The sequence below is a fragment of the Phoxinus phoxinus genome, assembly GCF_949152265.1.
Source record: "Phoxinus phoxinus genome assembly, chromosome: 15".
Taxonomy (NCBI): Eukaryota; Metazoa; Chordata; class Actinopteri; order Cypriniformes; family Leuciscidae; genus Phoxinus; species Phoxinus phoxinus.
Window position 1 is genome coordinate 54,680 of NC_136890.1, and position 18,768 is coordinate 73,447.

At 37.2% G+C, this 18,768-nt stretch overlaps 1 protein-coding gene across 1 annotated transcript in view; it reads left to right on the forward strand.

The window, feature by feature from the left end:
* The first annotated feature begins 854 nt into the window (after positions 1–854).
* LOC307011999 (uncharacterized protein) overlaps positions 855–18,768 on the forward strand; it is a 44,780-nt gene continuing 26,866 nt past the window's right edge. The window contains exons 1-2 of the mRNA XM_079638156.1: positions 855–1,039; positions 16,291–16,382. Coding sequence (XP_079494282.1) covers positions 998–1,039; positions 16,291–16,382 — 134 coding nt within the window. The 5' untranslated portion in view covers positions 855–997. The remainder of the gene's footprint in view (positions 1,040–16,290; positions 16,383–18,768) is intronic.

Sequence of the window (18,768 nt, forward strand, 5' to 3'; positions counted from 1 at the left end):
AATGCCAGGCAGAGTTGTGTTTGTGACATTTTTTATTATCCATATTTAAAACTTTATGGACTAAAATAACTATCTTCCGGCAGACGGCCTTGACGATGTATAGCGTAGATGTAGGAGTAGCGTAAGCTTTGACTCCTCTCGCGGTTCAAACACACAGGGCTGGGCAACCGCGGTCGCCATTACGCTGTGCGTCTATTCAAGCCTTACTCTTTAGGCGGAAATCAATGCGTACTGCCGTCTGCCGAAAGCTGGTTATTTTAGTGGATAACATTTTAAATATGGATATTTTTCTTACACGAACGCATCGCTTCACTTCAGAAGGCCTTTATTAACCCCCGCAGAGCCGCGTGGAGAACTTTCATTATGAATGGATGCGCTTTGATGGACTTCCAAAGACATACAGCCATTCACTCCCATTATAAAGCTTGCTGACAAACAATGTAATTAATGTAACACAGCTGAACTAAACAAACTAATGACGTTAGTAACCACAACAATGTGGAGATGTGGGAAAAAAACACAGGACATTAATGAATTAAAAACTAAAAGTCCATGGAAAAGAAACCAAGAACAAACACAGCTGAATATTTGTAACAGGGGACTTCAGAACATGAATAAAATATATACACACACAAAAAAGAAGATTAATCCATTACAATTAATAGTAAAATTTAAATGGAGTCACCATATATATATATATATATATATATATATATATATATATATATATATATATATATTTACTTTATTTTAACTTTATTTTAAAGCAAAAAGAACGTGCCACAAAAGATTTGTCCTATAGGAAAGCTGAAGACAGACGTGTTTGCTCTGGAAGAAGTGCATGACTTCAACACACTGCAACTGAGCGATGACAGCAGCAGCGACAACACAAAGTGAAAGTGAAAGTGAAAGTCTAGTTGGAAAATATTTTGGCGGAGCTCGTGTTCATGTTCAGAAAACACAATAATCGGTAATTCAACGGGAAACCTCGGACAGGATGGACAGGCGTACAGGAGATCCCGCTCATTGCAGTAAAACGGTATGAATGCTTAATTTCGCTCCTGAACATCAGCAACAACGCCATCATTACAAGCTCTGTTGTAGTCTCTGTTCCAGTGTTTAGAATAACTGCACATTCAATATTACATATAGAATCTCAGAAACGACGCCTAACAGAACGTCATGTAATGTTTTAGAAGTTGGGTTACTTCAACTGTTTTTAATTGCGAGTGGGTTTTGTTTTATATTTTTTCGAGGACAGTCACTTCAGTTCCTGTTTATTCATCTTCCTATGCACAACACATATGACCTGGGCCGGAACCATTGATATTGATATTCTCGGTATATGTTGTTAGGATGACAAGAATAACATATTTCGCTTTAGGTAAATAGGGTAAAGTTAGTTTTAAGTTCGATATTCGCCGGCAGTGGCGATTCTAGGGGGTGGCCTATTAAGCTCATTGGCCACCCCTGTGGCCACCCCAGATCTGATAGGTAGCCTAGTTGAATGTTCGTCAACACAAGAAACAAGAGATGCTGTGATGACAGCTGATCAACTGATTTAGGGCTAGTACAATGTTCAAAAGTTACTTTTTAAAGAAGCACCTTAATCCTTAAATTATATTTGGTCTGTTGGCATAGGGGTGGAACGGTACATGTATTCGTATTGAACCGAAACGGTTCGGTGCATGAATTTACACGGAGAATACATGGTATAAAAATAAATAAAACTCGCGTGCAAATTAATGAATGTAATGCTGCGGAACTACTGTTAGATACGCGGGTTATTTGTGGACACCTAATCTGTAGCCCCGCCTTAAGCTAGGTTTGTTTATACTGTCGCCTGCCTCCGCAGCGCGAGCCTCCGATGACCCCCAAATGGACAAGGTCCATTCACTTCATCCACGTCGCGCTCGCCGGTATACTATTCTTTGAAACGACAGGGTGTGACTCGGTGTAATTGTCCTCTAAACCATCAGGAATCAGCGGCGAGAAGTAGTAAGGTACACTCGTGAATGTTTATTTAAGTACAACACTTTAGTAGACCAAAACCACACTACAAAAGAATCGTGTAAAGCAGTAAACCAGATTATCCCGTGACATTATAAAGCCATTAAGCTTTATAATTCTTCCCTCTGAGTGTCTGACACAGGAATCATTAGTTAGTTTTTAAATTGTTAATATTTTGGTTGCTGTGCAACATTATTTGTTTAATCTGACCTGTTTTAAAAATTAATGTGTAATATTTTCGTTGTTATTTATTCCCTTGTTCACTGGAACATTAGATCTAATGAATATGTTCATTATAACATATCCAAATAATGTAAATGCTTTTATAATATTTATTGTTGTTTATTATACATGTGGGCAATTGTGCAATTGTGACAAAGAATTTCCCCTTGGGGATTAATAAAGTATTACTGAACTGAACTGAACTGACATTAGAGAGAGAAAATGGATATGAGAATGTAACCTACAACTAAATTAACGTTACATATTTTCTAAACATTTTTATTTCGTTTTGTGAACCTTTTTATAAAACATGGCCATTTATTTTTATTTAAAGGGCTTATGTCTGCTATTGTAGGCTCATTTTGTTAATGTAAGCAACTAATTTAGACGCAAGGTTAGGATTAGGGGTGGGGTTAGGATTAGGCAATCAGCACATAAATAAGAGATGCTGTATTTTCAGTTTTATGGATTGTCTTATTTTGTTTACAAGTTACAGATGGAGTCTGGAGATGATGTGGGGTACTTATTGTTTACGGTTTACATATTACTTTACACACTTCAGGGCCGGCTGTTGCTGCTGCTCATGGGACTGTATGACACTAGGTGGTACAGACTGAAACATGCACAATAAAATAAAAATGCCTTCTGCATTTTTGTTTTGCTTTTCCCTTCATTATACCGAATTCGTACCGAACCGTGATGTCTGAACCGAACCGTGACTTCAGTGTACCATTCCACCAGTTGGCATCATTGGACTTTAAGTATTGTCTTATGGTCTTATGGCCTATGTGAAAGCATTTTGTAGCAGGAGAATGAGCAAAAGCAAGAACTATAGCTACCTCTATTGCACTTTGTTACTATTATTAGAATCCTCTATTGCTCATGCGAGTTTGAATGTTTACATAACATTACTTTATAGTAGATATGGCCACCCCACACTAGCTTTGTGTCCCATCTTGGCCACCCCAGTAAAAATGTCCTGGATACGCCACTGTTCGCCGGACATTCGTTTTCCACTGTTCTATAAAGTCAACAGTCTTACAAAGAATACAGATCAATACAAAGATTGAAATCAGTGTATATCTACATGTAATATTCATTCAAAATAACCTTACGTGCATTATATCTGCATATTTATACCTGAGAATGCTGTGACGCGCTGCCACGGCGCGATGCCTAAGGGAACGTCTACAAATTCAACCAATTGCGTTAAAACGTATTATTTATATGAATTAAAATTACCTTAAAACTTTAAACAGAGACGCTCAAATTTCAAAGCTTGTAGTAGGTTCCGATTAGTAAGTTACTACAGGTGAAAATTTTTGCCAATACCTCCCTTACTGTATGATGTACAGTACATATATTTAGAAATAAATTACTATAATCCATCAAAAGTTGTTTTTTTTTTCTTCATATTCCAAAGATGTAGTACGTTTCTAGTGACTAGACTGACTTACTACAGGTGACATTTTGCCAATACCTCCCTTACCATACGTACAGTACACAAATATTTGTAGAAAAGCGCTCAACCTGGTTATGAGATAGAGAGTGTTATGAGGGAATGGCCGGGTCGCTGAAGGGTCACGAGGCGAAGGAAGAAGCGGAGCAAGTTCACGTCGGGCAGGCAATATACACACTGGGTGTCCTCACCTAGAGGAGGCATGAGCCCTGCACAAGCCACATTTATGAGGCGACATTTGCAACGCCGCCGCAGGAGAGACGCTAACCCAGCTTGCAGAGCGTCAGCGAGAGAGAGGCTTCCGTCTTCTTCAGTCTGTTGAAGATTTTATTATTTAGAAGATCAGTAATTTAGCTATATATTTGTACACCATTATTTCCTCTCTGTGTGTCTTTGGTTTGACTTTTGGGAAAGGTCAAAAATGCTGATGCAGCAGATGATTCTATTTGTGTGTGTCACATGTGTGAGACTTCAGCCCCAAAAATATCTATAGGAGGTATTACCATTTTTGGAAGTGATGTGGGTATATATGTGAAGCCGACCACATGTCTGGAGTGTCTTTTTCTGCAGAAGGGCGCTCGGCTTTGTTTGTGAATAAAGTCTAACATTTCTGGCATCAAAGATCTCTGAGAAGTGATTTCATAAAAAGATTGAAACCACAACAAATGGCGCCCGAACAGGGACTTGTTAGGAGCTGAAGGAACCACACAGGGCATCTCTGGTGACCGGCACAGACAACAGTGGCCACTGTACTTTGAGGTGAGCATTTTTTGCTTTTGTGTAATGTATGTGTTGGTCACCAGCTGCCCGGAAGTGGTAAGAAAAGCTTCTTCAAATTTAAAAGAACCAAAACAAAATTGAAAAAGGGGTCTTTGATTCCAGAAATGATTGCATGCAGTTTGATTTCTAATAAGAAGGCCTTGTAGATATCAAGTAGTTTGTAATAGCGCGGGGGAGCTCCCAGTAGTGTTTACCAGTGCTTATATGATCCTGTGTGGATTTTGTGAACACTGGTGTTGCTGATTTGGCGCTAAGGTTTTGTTGTACGAATATGCAAGAATCTGTGTTTTGCTTTATTAAGTGGGCCTCGATGGATAATAGGCAAGAGCATGCATACAGATGATTTGTATTTACTGATAAGGATATCAGTGGCTGATAAGGATATCAGTTGATTTATCTGTGTTTTTGCGTTTCAAGAGGGCCTTGATGGATGATTACGCAAAAAGCATGCACACAGGGTGTTTTTCTTGTAAGTGGGCATTGAATGATACAAGAATAGCATATACACAGAAGAAGATTTTATGTTGTCAAGTGGGCCTGGATGGATGACAACCGTACTGATAAGGATATCAGTTATTATTGATTTGTGTTTTACTTGTAAGTGGGCCTTGAAGGATACAAGTAAATAGCATGTGCACAGATGAAGTTTTAGTATAGTTAAAGAGGTATTGTTTTTTCACTGTGTTGAGGAAGTGAATCAGTGAATCTTAGAGGTATTGTTTTTTGCTCTGTTGAGGAGGTGAAACAGTGAATATTTAATGTAGTGTTTTAAAATACAAAAATTGAGAAGTAGCAAATTATTCAGATCTGACAGGGAATAGAGTACAGAATAGAGTGTGTGTGTCTATGGGATCCTGTGTCTTGCTTGACTGTGCCTGTGGGTAAAAATAGTGACCTCCCCTGACCCTGGTCACTTGAAAAGGGACAAAGAATGTGTGAATGGGATTTAGAGAAATAAATGGTGTGAATTAACAAAAGTAAAGGGAAGCAAGTGTTTGAAGATATTAACTCTGCAGATTAATGCAGTATGAAATAAGATAAAAAATAATATATATATTAATAGATCAATATAAATAAGATTGCAAGTGCTTAATATGTTATATCTGAAGACGTCTAAATTTGTATCTCATTATCCCTGAAGACAGAGTGGAAAATTATTCCATTGCGAATTATTAAGTTTGTGTTAAGAAAAAATAAGTTGTGCAGTGTTAGGTGATCAAGATTGGGTGACTAAGTTTCATAAACATTAGGAATCTTAGAATTGTAGTAAATATTGTTGATTCAATAATTGAAAAGAAAAGATAAGAGGAATTCCTTGATGTTGGTTGAGAAAAATGTTATTCACCATGCTAGATTATTTGAACACAGCATGCAAAAATAGAATAAAGATTGAAAGCTGATTTTATGATAGGGAAAAGTTAATTATACTTAGATTATCAAAGTTAGATTATTGCTGATATTGAAAAACAGAAATAGCTTGCTTTTTCCTGCAATGAAGAACTTGCTTTACTAAAAATAGAATGGAAGAACTGCTGTTGTCAACCAGTGAGATTTTTATATAGAAGAACTAGTAAAAAAGATGGTTAAAAAGTGAAATTTAGATAAAGAGCTGACAGCTCAGGCACAATTGGACCTAGTATTTTTCAAAGTTTAATTTGATTCATGCGGATCTCTGAGTGTTCAAATTTCAGATGGCTTCACTGACAGTTTCAATGAAAGCAACAAGAGGCCAAAGGTCAAAGAGACTGCAGAAAGAAGACAGAAGTGGGTGAGGGGCTTTCTGCTCCCCTCCTGAAATTGACTTTCTGGAAAGCTCAACAAGGAGAAAGACTGATTTAATGCTGGAAAAGGTGAAACGTTCACTTGAGACTTTTCCTAAGGACAAAGATAAAATCCTGAGATGCAAAACTCAGGCAGGATCAACTTCAAAGCCCAAACTGAGAAGAGGCAGAGAAACAGCAGAGGCTAACACCAGGCCTTTGAGTGACAGCATCGGCTGACGACACATGCAGAGTGACAGCCAAGAAGCTTCAACGGACTGATGATCTAAAAACAGAAGAACTGCAATTGTACGGGCACCACAGGTGTGGCAACTAATGATCACTCCAGAGACTGCTTCAAAGTTGGTTAATTATTATATTAACTTTATTCATTTTGATTATTCACTGGTCTAAGAGCAATTCTTTATATTCTCTGCTAAACTAACCCTCTCTGCTTTTTCAGTAGGTACAAGTCCAGCCCTATAAGAAAAAGAAAATATGTTGACAGACAGAAGTGGGTGCTCAAACTCACCAAATAATTTGAACGGAGGCTGGATTTGGTATAGTGAGGGCTAATAGATTAAACAACTATAGGACTAAAAGCATGATAGAATTATTCTCTGGCAAAGAGAAAGATAGACAAAATGTCAAAGCATGATTATTATTGTAAAAGCATGATTATTATTGTTGACAAAGCAATGATACTGGTCACTCCATCTTGTTTTGGTAATTTCTAGAGATAGATTGGAGGGAAAAGTTACTCCAAAAGTCCAAAATTATGAAGTCACAAACGTCAAAACTGGGATAATGACATGGAAATGTTACTGGCCAAGAATCCAAGATTATGCAGAGATCTCCAATTTCTTCTTAAAAGCAGCTCATGAGCAAAGATAAAATAATATGAAAGAAAAATTAGACCAACTAGGCCTATTATTCTAAAATATAGAGGATATTCGAGTTTATAAAAAGAAAAAAGGTTTTGTACAACCGGTGTTAAACGGAAACCTTATGATCATGGAAACTTCTCAATAGTGATTGGACATAGTTGTGTTGACCTGATGCATTCCACAGCTAAAATTATAAGTTCTGCATTTAGAGCAGAACCTGCTGCAGCAGTCACAGGAGTGTGTGATGGCCAATGTGTGTGACTGAGTATGAATGGTGTGAGAGATTGTGTTTGAAGAGACACAGAGGCAAATCAATTATTTTGCCAATACAGCTGTATTGAAAATTGAATATGTGGGCCCACAGGGCAAATTCTGCCCAATAAAATAATGACCATGGATGAATTTGATTAAATTTCCTGGTTAACACTGTAGTGGCAATAGAAGAAAAATAATGGGAAAAAACAGTGCCACATTTTGCGCAGCGCATAACACATCTTACTTTCCTTTCAGAATATCATGATGGAGCATAACACATCTGACTTTCTTTTCAGCATATCGTGATGGAGCTGATTCTTTGTCAAAAGTCTGAAATAATGTCTTGTAACTTCTGTCTTGTAAAGTGGGTTGAGTGTTGTCCAAGATGAATAGTGTGCTGATAGTGGGACTCAAAACAATGAGATACGTTTTGAATTGACTAATTGTAAAAAGTACATTTGAAATGTAATGTGAGAATAATGTAAAGAAGGTGCAAATATGAAGATAAAAAGCCAAATTTATAAAATAAAAAGGGAATATATGGGTTCAAGCCCTGCTGCTAATGAAAGGAAACCACTCAGCCCACATGACCATTCTACAGGTAACACCGAGGAGGACAATGGGCCAGATGAGCAGATGATTTAATATATGTTGTTGTCACTAACAGAAATAATTAAGATTTCATTCACAGATGATAGTAGCTCAATTCCAGGAAGGTTTCTGGGATGGTTCTAACAAAGAACCAGTGACTTCGCATTGTAATCTCAGAAGAGGCTCAAAAGAGGCTTGTGCATTAATCAGCAAAGTGACTTGAGTCCATGTCTCAACTTAAAATACACCAACAAGCCTCAACCCCCTCCACAACAGAAAGTGAGGGATCAAGGACATTGAGGGATCAAGTTCCCTGGCAAATGAGAGGAAACAAACCATTGCAACAACTCACAAAGATCAACATGAATGGAAAAAGGAGACAAACTTAACCAAATTCACAGGAATGAAAAGTTGCAGAAAGTGGGAGATTCACAAGGAGTTGTGCAAAGAAGAGAATCAACAGAGTGAAAGAGATGAGTACAAGTTCAGACAATACTCAACATCAACCAAACTTTTCTAAAAATGTAATGTTAAAGCCCTTGAATATTTAGTAGCAACCTAATAATAACCCCACCAGAGAAGAAAATGTATGGTATGATGATAAAATGAATGTTAACGACTAATTCAAGAAATGTACATAGCATAATTGGAATTAAGACAATTCATAAAGTAAAATAAAGAAAAAGAACTAAAAGACATTTTAAAAAAGATCCAAAAGGGTACTTAGTTTAAGGCTACAGTTGAAATTAAAACAAGTATTAAGACTGGCTATTAACAAATATTCGATTTTAATTTTAATTCATAAGATTATGTTATAATTCATTATGCTATTGACTAAATAAATATATATCAAGTAGTGCTAATAGGACGACAAACTCAAGTTAATTGGAAGTTATTCGAATTCAATAACAAGCAGGCACTTAAGAACAATCAATGGTACCAGAGGAGGGTCAAAAAGATATTTGACATTCACATGAAGGACAGATTGTTACACCAACATCACTTTTGAATATTTTCAATCCAGATGCGCAATGGTTTTGACCAGTACGCAAGGGGGGAATTATGAGAGATTAAGGAAAAGGAGAGATTAAGAATGTGAAATTTGTAAAGAGAGATTACGAATGTAAAAATTTGTGCCAAAAAACAGTTAAGAAAGGAACAGCGACACAAATAGGCGACAAGGACTATTAAAACGCTTGATAATGGATTATAGACGGGTAAAGGTAATGATATAGCAGAGGAGGGGCAGATGCAGAAATGAGATTTCTAACAGAGAAGTATTCCTTAGATTTGAAATGCTATCAGAAATAAATTCAGATAATGGGTTAGCAAGTTATTCCAAGAATATTGAAGATTAAAATGAATTGTATACGAACACTTAAATTGCACACAGGGAAGTTTTAATAATAATTAAGTTATAATGCTTTATGTTTTAAATGGTTGATATGAAAATGATGGTTTTAGATTTACAGAAAAAAGAAATGTACATATAATCAATATGTAAGGTAGTGGAAAAGTAATTTTCTAGAGTTATTTGTTCTAATTGTCTAATGAGTTTATTGAATGACTTTTATGAGGTAAATGTAACATTGCTCTAAAGCTTTCGTAGTTTGAGTGATTACATGGGACATAACTAGATTATTCATGAGTTTATTTAGAAATTAGTAGAAAGGAAGAAAAGGTATTCAGTTGAGAACCGCTTGAACTGAGGAGCTCCAATGAGGAGCTATAACGCGAGATTAAAAATGTCTAAATGGTATTTATTGTTACATTTTGGTAATAAAACTGAATTTAAAATATGAAACTTTATAATGAAGCACAAAGCGATTTAAAGGATAAAAGGTGCACTACAATGTTCTGTTCGTTCATCAACTAAAAATGATTGACTAAAAGATTGATTCTTCGAATTTAATAATTGATATTCCTTCATAAAAAGAAGCAATTGAAAATGAGAAAAATAGGTATTTAACCCAGCCCTATTTAAAATCAAAATTCATATGGATCACGAAAAATAAAAACGCAGAATGAATAAATTATTTATTATAAATCAGCAGAGATTTACTGTAAAGCTTTGTCTGCATTAGGAGGAAAACAATTACATGAGAAAAGTAGAAGGACTTATGTTTGAAGATCAGTGTTGCACGTTTACCAAATAATACTGTGCAGGGAGGAACATTTAGCGAATACAGGATTAAGTCAAAAAAGTTTAAGAACAAAAAGTTAAGAAAAACTTGATTTGAAGTTTGGAGAAGTATGAACATGGTTTGCTAAATTAGGAATGTTTTCTGAAGTTGCAATATTGAAAGGTGGTTATTATTCTGTTGTGTACTTCCCATAGTAAGATCATTAGTTGTTAAAATCACTGTTAAACAAATGGAAATGCTGAAATATCAAGATAATGAAAATTAATTTTAAAGGGCAACCAATATTATTAAGATTGGGCTTATAAACCAAATTTAAATGTACAAGCATTGGACAATGACTCAAGTGAGGAAGGAGAAGATGATTGACGAGCCAGACCCTGGGTGTATGTGCTAGCCTAACCTCTCCCCGAAGGGTGACCCTCTACGATGCGTAAAGTGTCTGGGTCGAAGAGAAATTCTAGTCAAGTCAAGTCAAGAATATTTGTATAGCGCTTTTCACAATACAGATTGTATCAAAGCAGCTTCACAGTATTAAATTAAAATAATAATAAAACGTCCATGTTTGGTAATGCTAATCAATAGTAATATTGATTGATTCATTAAATTGAATATCCCCAACTGAGCAAGCCAAAGGCAACAGTGGCAAGGAAACGAAAAACTCCATCAGGTGACCTAATGGTGACCTAAAACTCCATCAGGTGACCTAATGGAGAAAAAAAAAAACCTTGGGAGAACCCAGGCTCAGTCGGGGGCCAGTTCTCCTCTGGCGGTTATGAACTAGAGGCCGGATTTAACTGTAAGATTAAAACATTTATATGAATGCCTGGTTAAAGAGATGCGTCTTTAATCTAGTTTTGAACTGGGAGAGCGACTCTGAGCAACGAACAGTATCAGGAAGGCTATTCCAGAGTTTTGGAGCTAAATGTGAGAATGCTCTTAGATAGACTTAGAGAAGACTTAGATATCCTAGGTATAACCAAAAGCCTCGAATTTAGCGATCTTAAAGAGCGCGATGGATTATAGGGCGATAGAAGATCCGTTAAATAAACTGGAGCTAAGCCGTTTAGGGCTTTATAAGTCAGTAACAATACCTTATAATTAATACGGAACTTTATAGGTAACCAATGTAGTGATGATAAGATAGGTGTTATATGATCATATTTTCTTGATCTGGTAAGAACTCTAGCGGCTGCATTTTGGACTAACTGTAGCTTGTTTATTGAGGATGCAGGACAACCAGCTAATAGAGCATTACAGTAATCTAGTCTCGAGGTCATGAATGCATGAACTAACTTTTCTGCATCAGAAACTGATAGCATATTACGTAGCTTAGCAATGTTTCTAAGGTGGAAAAATGCCGTTTTTGTAACATATGAAATATGATTTTTAAAAGACAGGTCGCAGTCTAGTATGACACCCAGGTCTTTTACTGTAGAGGATAAAGTAGCAGGACATCCTACTATGTTAAAGTTGTATTGTGAGAGGTTTTGTGGGCGGTTTTTTGAACCGATGAGTAGTACCTCCGTCTTGTCTGGATTTAATAGAAGAAAATTACGCGTCATCCAATCTTTTATATCTTTAACACACTCTGTCAATTTTGATAATTTAGCGTTTTCATCCGGCCGTGATGAAATATATAATTGAGTGTCATCAGCATAACAATGGAAACTAATTCCATGTTTCCTTATAATATTTCCAAGTGGCAGCATATATATTGAGAATAATAGAGGGCCTAGCACAGATCCCTGCGGCACTCCATAGTTTACTGAAGTTATGATCGATTTTTCTCCATTTAAATAGACAAAATGGTAGCGGTCAGATAAGTATGATCTAAACCAGCTTAATGCTTGTCCTTGAACGCCAGTATAATTTTGTAGTCGATCTAAGAGTATTGTGTGATCTATAGTATCGAACGCAGCACTAAGATCAAGTAAAACTAGTATTGAGATACAGCCTTGGTCCGAAGCTAAAAGTAAATCATTAATGATTTTAACGAGCGCAGTTTCAGTGCTATGGTGCGGCCTGAATCCAGACTGGAACTTTTCATAGATGTCATTTTCTTGCAAAAAAGAGCACAGTTGAGCGGACACAACTTTTTCTAATATTTTAGACATAAATGGAAGATTTGAAATGGGTCTATAATTTGCTAGATTATGTGGGTCTAATTGTGGTTTCTTAATGAGTGGTTTTATAACTGCCAGTTTAAATGTTTTTGGAACGTGACCTAAAGATAGAGACGAGTTAATAATATTGAGTAGAGGCTCTTCCACTACAGGTAACACTTCTTTCAGTAGTTTAGTTGGTATAGGATCTAATAAGCACGTTGTTGTTTTAGATGAAGTGATAAGTTTATTTAGCTCTTTTTGTTCTATAGTTGTAAAGCGCTGTAATTGTTCTTGCGGGGTGATAATTGAGGCTGATTTATAAGGCGCGATTGAAGATTGAGTGTTTACAATTGTGGTTCTGATGCTTTCTATTTTCTCAGTGAAAAAGTTCATGAAATCATTACTGCTAAACTGTAACGGGATATTTTGGTCAGGTGACGTTTGTTTATTTATTAGTCTAGCCACGGTGGTAAATAAAAATCTTGGATTATTTTGGTTGTTTTCTATTAGTTTGCGGAGATGCTCAGCCCTTGCCGCTTTTAGGGCCTTTTTATAACGTGACATACTGTCTTTCCACGCGATTCTAAAGACCTCTAAATTAGTTTGTTTCCATTTACGCTCTAATTTACGGGTTTCTCTCTTTAGAACATGCGTAGTATTGTTGTACCATGGTGCTTTACTTTTCTCTCTGACCTTTTTTAATCTAATGGGTGCAACAATATCCAATGTTCTAGAGAGAATGGTGCTCATAGTGCTAGTTACTTCCTCTAATTCGTCTGTTTGTTTGGGTTCAGGCAGTAACTGAGACAAATCAGATAAGCAATTTGAGAAATTATCTATGGTGGATGGAAGGATTGTTCTGCCTGGTCGGTAACGCGGCGCAGTATGACATAGTACTGTAGTCCGTAATATACAAGTTACCAGGAAGTGGTCACTGACACCATCACTTTGTGGAATGATATCTATATCGGTTGGATCGGTTCCGTATGATATAATTAAATCGAGTGTATGATTAAGACGATGAGTTGGTCCGGTGACGTTTTGCTTGACCCCAAAGGAGTTTAATAAATCTGTAAACGCAGCCCCTAACGCATCATTTGAATTATCTACGTGTATGTTGAAATCTCCAACAATTAATGCTTTATCGACATTGACCAATAGATCTGAGAGAAAATCTGCAAACTCTTTTAGGAAATCAGCGTAGGGCCCTGGCGGTCTATATACGGTAGCCAAGGCTAGAGATAATAGGGATTTTTTCCTTACATCTAAGAGCGTAACATTTAATACAAGTACTTCAAACGAATTAAATTTGTCACCTGTTTTCTGAGTAACATTAAGAATATCTCTATAGATTGTTGCAACACCGCCGCCACGACCAATCAGACGGGGCTCATGCTTATAACAGTATCCTGGTGGAGTGGACTCATTTAGACCGAAATAGTCATTTGGTTTAAGCCAGGTTTCAGTAAGGCAAAGTACATCGATGCTATTATCTGTGACTATTTCATTTACAATAGCTGCTTTAGGTGTGAGTGATCTAATGTTCAGAAGACCTAGCTTTAGAAATTGTTTTTGTTCACTAATAGCGAGATTTTCTGTTTTAATAACAATTAGATTTTTCCTAGATCCTACAGTAGATTTATTATTTGATCTCACTAAACGAGGAATAGACACAGTTTCTATTAAATGTTCTACACTAGTATTTATATCAATTAATTTGGTGCAGCAGAGACTGTGATTTGGATTTTTGGTAACTAAAATCCTGCACTACAAGAAAAACTTTTAATAGTATAATGCATGGTTTAATGTTTTGATGTATTCTACATAACTGTGACAACCACAGGCAAGGCAGAACAAACTACACGCTCACGCTTATAACAATGTGTTACTCTTTTTTGTTTTGATAGGGAGAATTCGAAGTCTTTTACTTTCTCCATTGAAAGAAAGAAAATACAACTGAAAGAAAAGAAAATATGTGGAGAAAGATGTTTGGCTCGAATACTCCGTCAGAGTGTGGTAGCACAACCTAGTCATTGGAAAGGTGACTGAGTGACTTAATTGAGTCACTAGGTAGCATAACTGAGAGGGCTGGATTGTGAAACTACACTCTGGGAAAGGGATAGTAAAGTGGGGCTTAGATAAGCCCCAGAGGAGGGAATGTTGAAGATTTTATTATTTAGAAGATCAGTAATTTAGCTATATATTTGTACACCATTATTTCCTCTCTGTGTGTCTTTGGTTTGACTTTTGGGAAAGGTCAAAAATGCTGATGCAGCAGATGATTCTATTTGTGTGTGTCACATGTGTGAGACTTCAGCCCCAAAAATATCTATAGGAGGTATTACCATTTTTGGAAGTGATGTGGGTATATATGTGAAGCCGACCACATGTCTGGAGTGTCTTTTTCTGCAGAAGGGCGCTCGGCTTTGTTTGTGAATAAAGTCTAACATTTCTGGCATCAAAGATCTCTGAGAAGTGATTTCATAAAAAGATTGAAACCACAACAAGTCTTGTAGGCAGCCAATGCCTTCAGCGAGATGAAATGCCATTTGTCTGTGAAAAGCACAGACGTGAACCAGTCTGGCTTCAGGATTCTCTCAGTAGAACTAACCATAGAGTACTCAACTCAACTCAAATTTATAAAGCACTTTTAAAACCATTAAATTATTACCATTAAGTATTAGACCACTCCAAAATTACACAGAAATTACAATAATTCTAAAATACACAAAAAGACATTAACACATGACACCAAAAATCAGGCAAATAATCACTCACAGTTCTCAGACCCAATCAGACGTTAAAAGCTTGATGAACGTCCTTTTTAAAAGTATTCATGCTTGTCAATGATTTCAAAGAGAGCGGCGACTCATTCCAAAGTGCCGGAGAGAGGCCGATCTCCACTACGCCTCGAGCGAGACCGTGGGACGGTTAAGAGCATGTTCTGAGACGAACGTAGATGACGTTGAGGCTGATATGGGATGTCCTTTATATTCTCAAGAGCTTGATCATGTAATGCTTTAAAAACAAACATTAACACCTTGTATTGTATTCTAAATTGAACAGGTAGAGAGGCCGCACTATGCATAAATAGTCTTTTTATTTGCACAAACGCGTTTCGGCGCGTGCCTTCTTCAGTGTGCCAAAACGCGTTTGTGCAAATAAAAAGACTATTTATGCATAGTGCGGCCTCTCCCCTGTTCTAAATATTCCAATTATTCAGGCCAGCACTCTTAAAGTTTACTTTAATCACTGAGTGAAGCCCGCTCCTATTCCCATTTAAATTGAACAGGTAGCCAATGAAGGGTTATCAATACAGGTGTGATGTGATCTCGTTCTCTCGTAGAGTAGATCTAACCGAGTGAGTGAACCGTATGAACCTCAACTTTCGGTTCCAAAAATCTGAGGAAAGTTTCAGGGTATGTGAGTAGTCATGGCAACTTACTCTCTGAACATAACCTGCTCCAGCTCGAGCTCCAGGGTCAGTTGACTGCAGAGTATTCAGTGCAAGCTTGCCCTATTGATGAGGCTCCAGTCTCAGTCCATGTCCAGTGGGCCTGGCAGATTTTGCTCTATATAGATGTTCTTCGTGTTTTGGTTTACAAAGAACTTTTATATGCAATGTTTATTTTTCTCTAATTTATTTATTTTATTCTCATCTCATACATTGTGTTTGTTTGTTTTTTGCAACATGACGTGTTCTATATAATGTATTCATGTGAAAATGTGGAAGGAAAATGGCTAAACATCTTTGCAAGACAGTTTTTAGTTCAATCAATATTTTTAAGTTTGTTATTAGCATTAAACAAATTCACAGTAATAAAATACTGATTAAAGATAAAAAATTAAAGATAAGATAAAAATATTATAGCATAAACCTAATGTGTTTTTAACGTGCTTATTTGTTTTTCCAGCAACTATTACAAACATACGATGATATTGGAAATCTTGTCTAGAATATTGAATTGTTAAGTTGTGTGTAACTAAGGCTACATTTTTTAAACTAGCTTTCTTCAATTGATGATTATCAGTTGCATTTCTGAATGTCATTTAAAACCGTATTTGTATATTTTTCAGAACAAGAAAAGACATATCCAGAGAATAAGGAGTCCCTCACGGTACACCCACCTCTATCGGCCAAGGTTTGAGGGGAAATATTTTCGTTCTCGGTAAGAAAATGTCAAAAATCAAGGTTGAAACTCGTGAAAATTTTTTTTGACTACTCTCTTAGTTGAGTCATTTTAGCGGACCTGTCATCGTTGGTTGGAAGAAGAAAGAGTAGAAGAATAAACCCTATTTGCAGAAGTCAACTTTAAAGGGTTAGATCAGGATTTTAGACATGAATCTCTATAGCTTCCCCATAAGCAGTGTGGTGCATTGACCATGACTTACCCCCGACAGCGTCCTGTGAGCCGAGCTCCGGTCCAGTTTTGGTCAAGATGAAATTAGTCCGGCAAGTTTGCTGGGGTCACGGCAATAAAACTTTTTTCTTCTCAAATCAATATGTGTTCAAAAGAGTGATATATTTAAAGCACAAAACCGCTGTTTATGGAGAGGTCAGACCTCGTAATGGCTTAGCACTATTTTCTTCCCCGTCATATCACTGCGCGCTGCCGCTACCTACAGCCAGCTGCGAGCTGCGCAGGCGCACACCACTTTTTCAGTTGTTCGGCAGTGTTTACAGCAGTGTTTACGTGCTCAGAACAGCTACACGAACGAGCTAACATAGCTACTCACCAAGAGCGATCAGTTTGTACAAGCTTTGTACAAAATGGTGCGGACTTGTGACTATCCGGACTGTACAAACAAAGATGTGGCGCTTTCTCCTCACACATTTCAAAGATTTCCTGTGGCAGATGTTGCTCTGAGGCGACTTTGGCTCATTGCTCTGGGCTTCAATGTGAACACCAAACTGGCGAAGATAAAGAAGTCAATGTTGTCATCGTCGCTGCTGTAGTCTGACATTTTATCTTTCTCTTTACGAGTTGTAAACAAAGTTACACGTGCGCGGCTCGCAGCTGGCTGTAGGTAGCGGCAGCGCGCAGTGATATGACGGGGAAGAAAATAGTGCTAAGCCATTACGAGGTCTGACCTCTCCATAGACAGCGGTTTTGTGCTTTAAATATATCACTCTTTTGAACACATATTGATTTGAGAAGAAAAAAGTTTTATTGCCGTGACCCCAGCAAACTTGCCGGACTAATTTCATCTTGACCAAAACTGGACCGGAGCTCGGCTCACAGGACGCTGTCGGGGGTAAGTCATGGTCAATGCACCACACTGCTTATGGGGAAGCTATAGAGATTCATGTCTAAAATCCTGATCTAACCCTTTAAATACCAATAGATCAAAAATAAAAAACACTCTGGAACAGGGTGGTATTCCAGAAAGCAGATTATGTGACATACCCGGGTATGTTTAAGGGTAATGTCCTGAGTAAACGCCTTGTGTTAATAGTCCGGAAAGTACAAATAATATTTTAACATACTGATGCATATAAACAAAAGAATCACGTTAGAGGGTTTCAAAATTTAGTAGAGTTAGGAGGAGGTGTTGCTGTAATTTATAGTAATATTTTCAAAACCACTAAGAAATCTAGTTTTAAATATAATTATTTTGAAGTGTTGGTGCTTAATGTAAAAAATAGGCCACAAGGGCACCATACAGACTTTATCAAAGAATTTGCGGACTTTCTATCAGAATTAGTATTGGCTGCAGATAAAGTACTAATTGTTGGTGATTTTAATATACACATCGATAATGAAAAAGATGCATTGGGATTGGCATTTAAAGACATTATAAACTCAATTGGAGTTAGACAACACGTGTCAGGACCGACTCATTGTCGTAATCATACTCTAGATCTAATACTATCACATGGAATAGATGTTGATGCCGTTGAAATACTGCAGCAGAGCGATGACATCTCAGATCACTATCTAGTCTCGTGTAAATTACATTTAGCCAAGGCTGCAAAGCCGACTCCGTGTTATAAATATGTTAGACCGATCACTTCTTCTACTAAAGATTGCTTTATCAATAATCTTCCTGATCAGTTTCATCATCTCAGCATCCCGGATAGCTTAGAAGAACTTGATATTGCAACAGAAACTTTTAACTCTCTTTTCCAGCACTTTAGACACAGTTGCTCCGCTGCGCTTAAAGAAGATTAAAGAACATAGTCCAGCGCCGTGGCACAACGAGCACACTCACACACACACACACACTCACACACACACACACACACACACTCAGGCAGGGTCCGAAATTAACACCCGCCAAGCGCCAAATGCGGGTAGATTTTCCAATTGGCGAGTAAATCTCAAAAGGCTATCCGCCACACTGGCGGGTGAATGTTCATACCAAAATAGTAATGTAATAAAATGTTTTTAATAAAATGGTTGTCCCGCCATAGTCTTATCTGATCGGTGAGTAGCCGAATGTAGACGAACTGCTGCGCGTGTGACAGGGCGCATGTTTAACTGAAGAACGAGCAGAGAGAGAGAGCGAGCCCGGCAGGGGTATAATTATATATTATATATAATTATAATTATA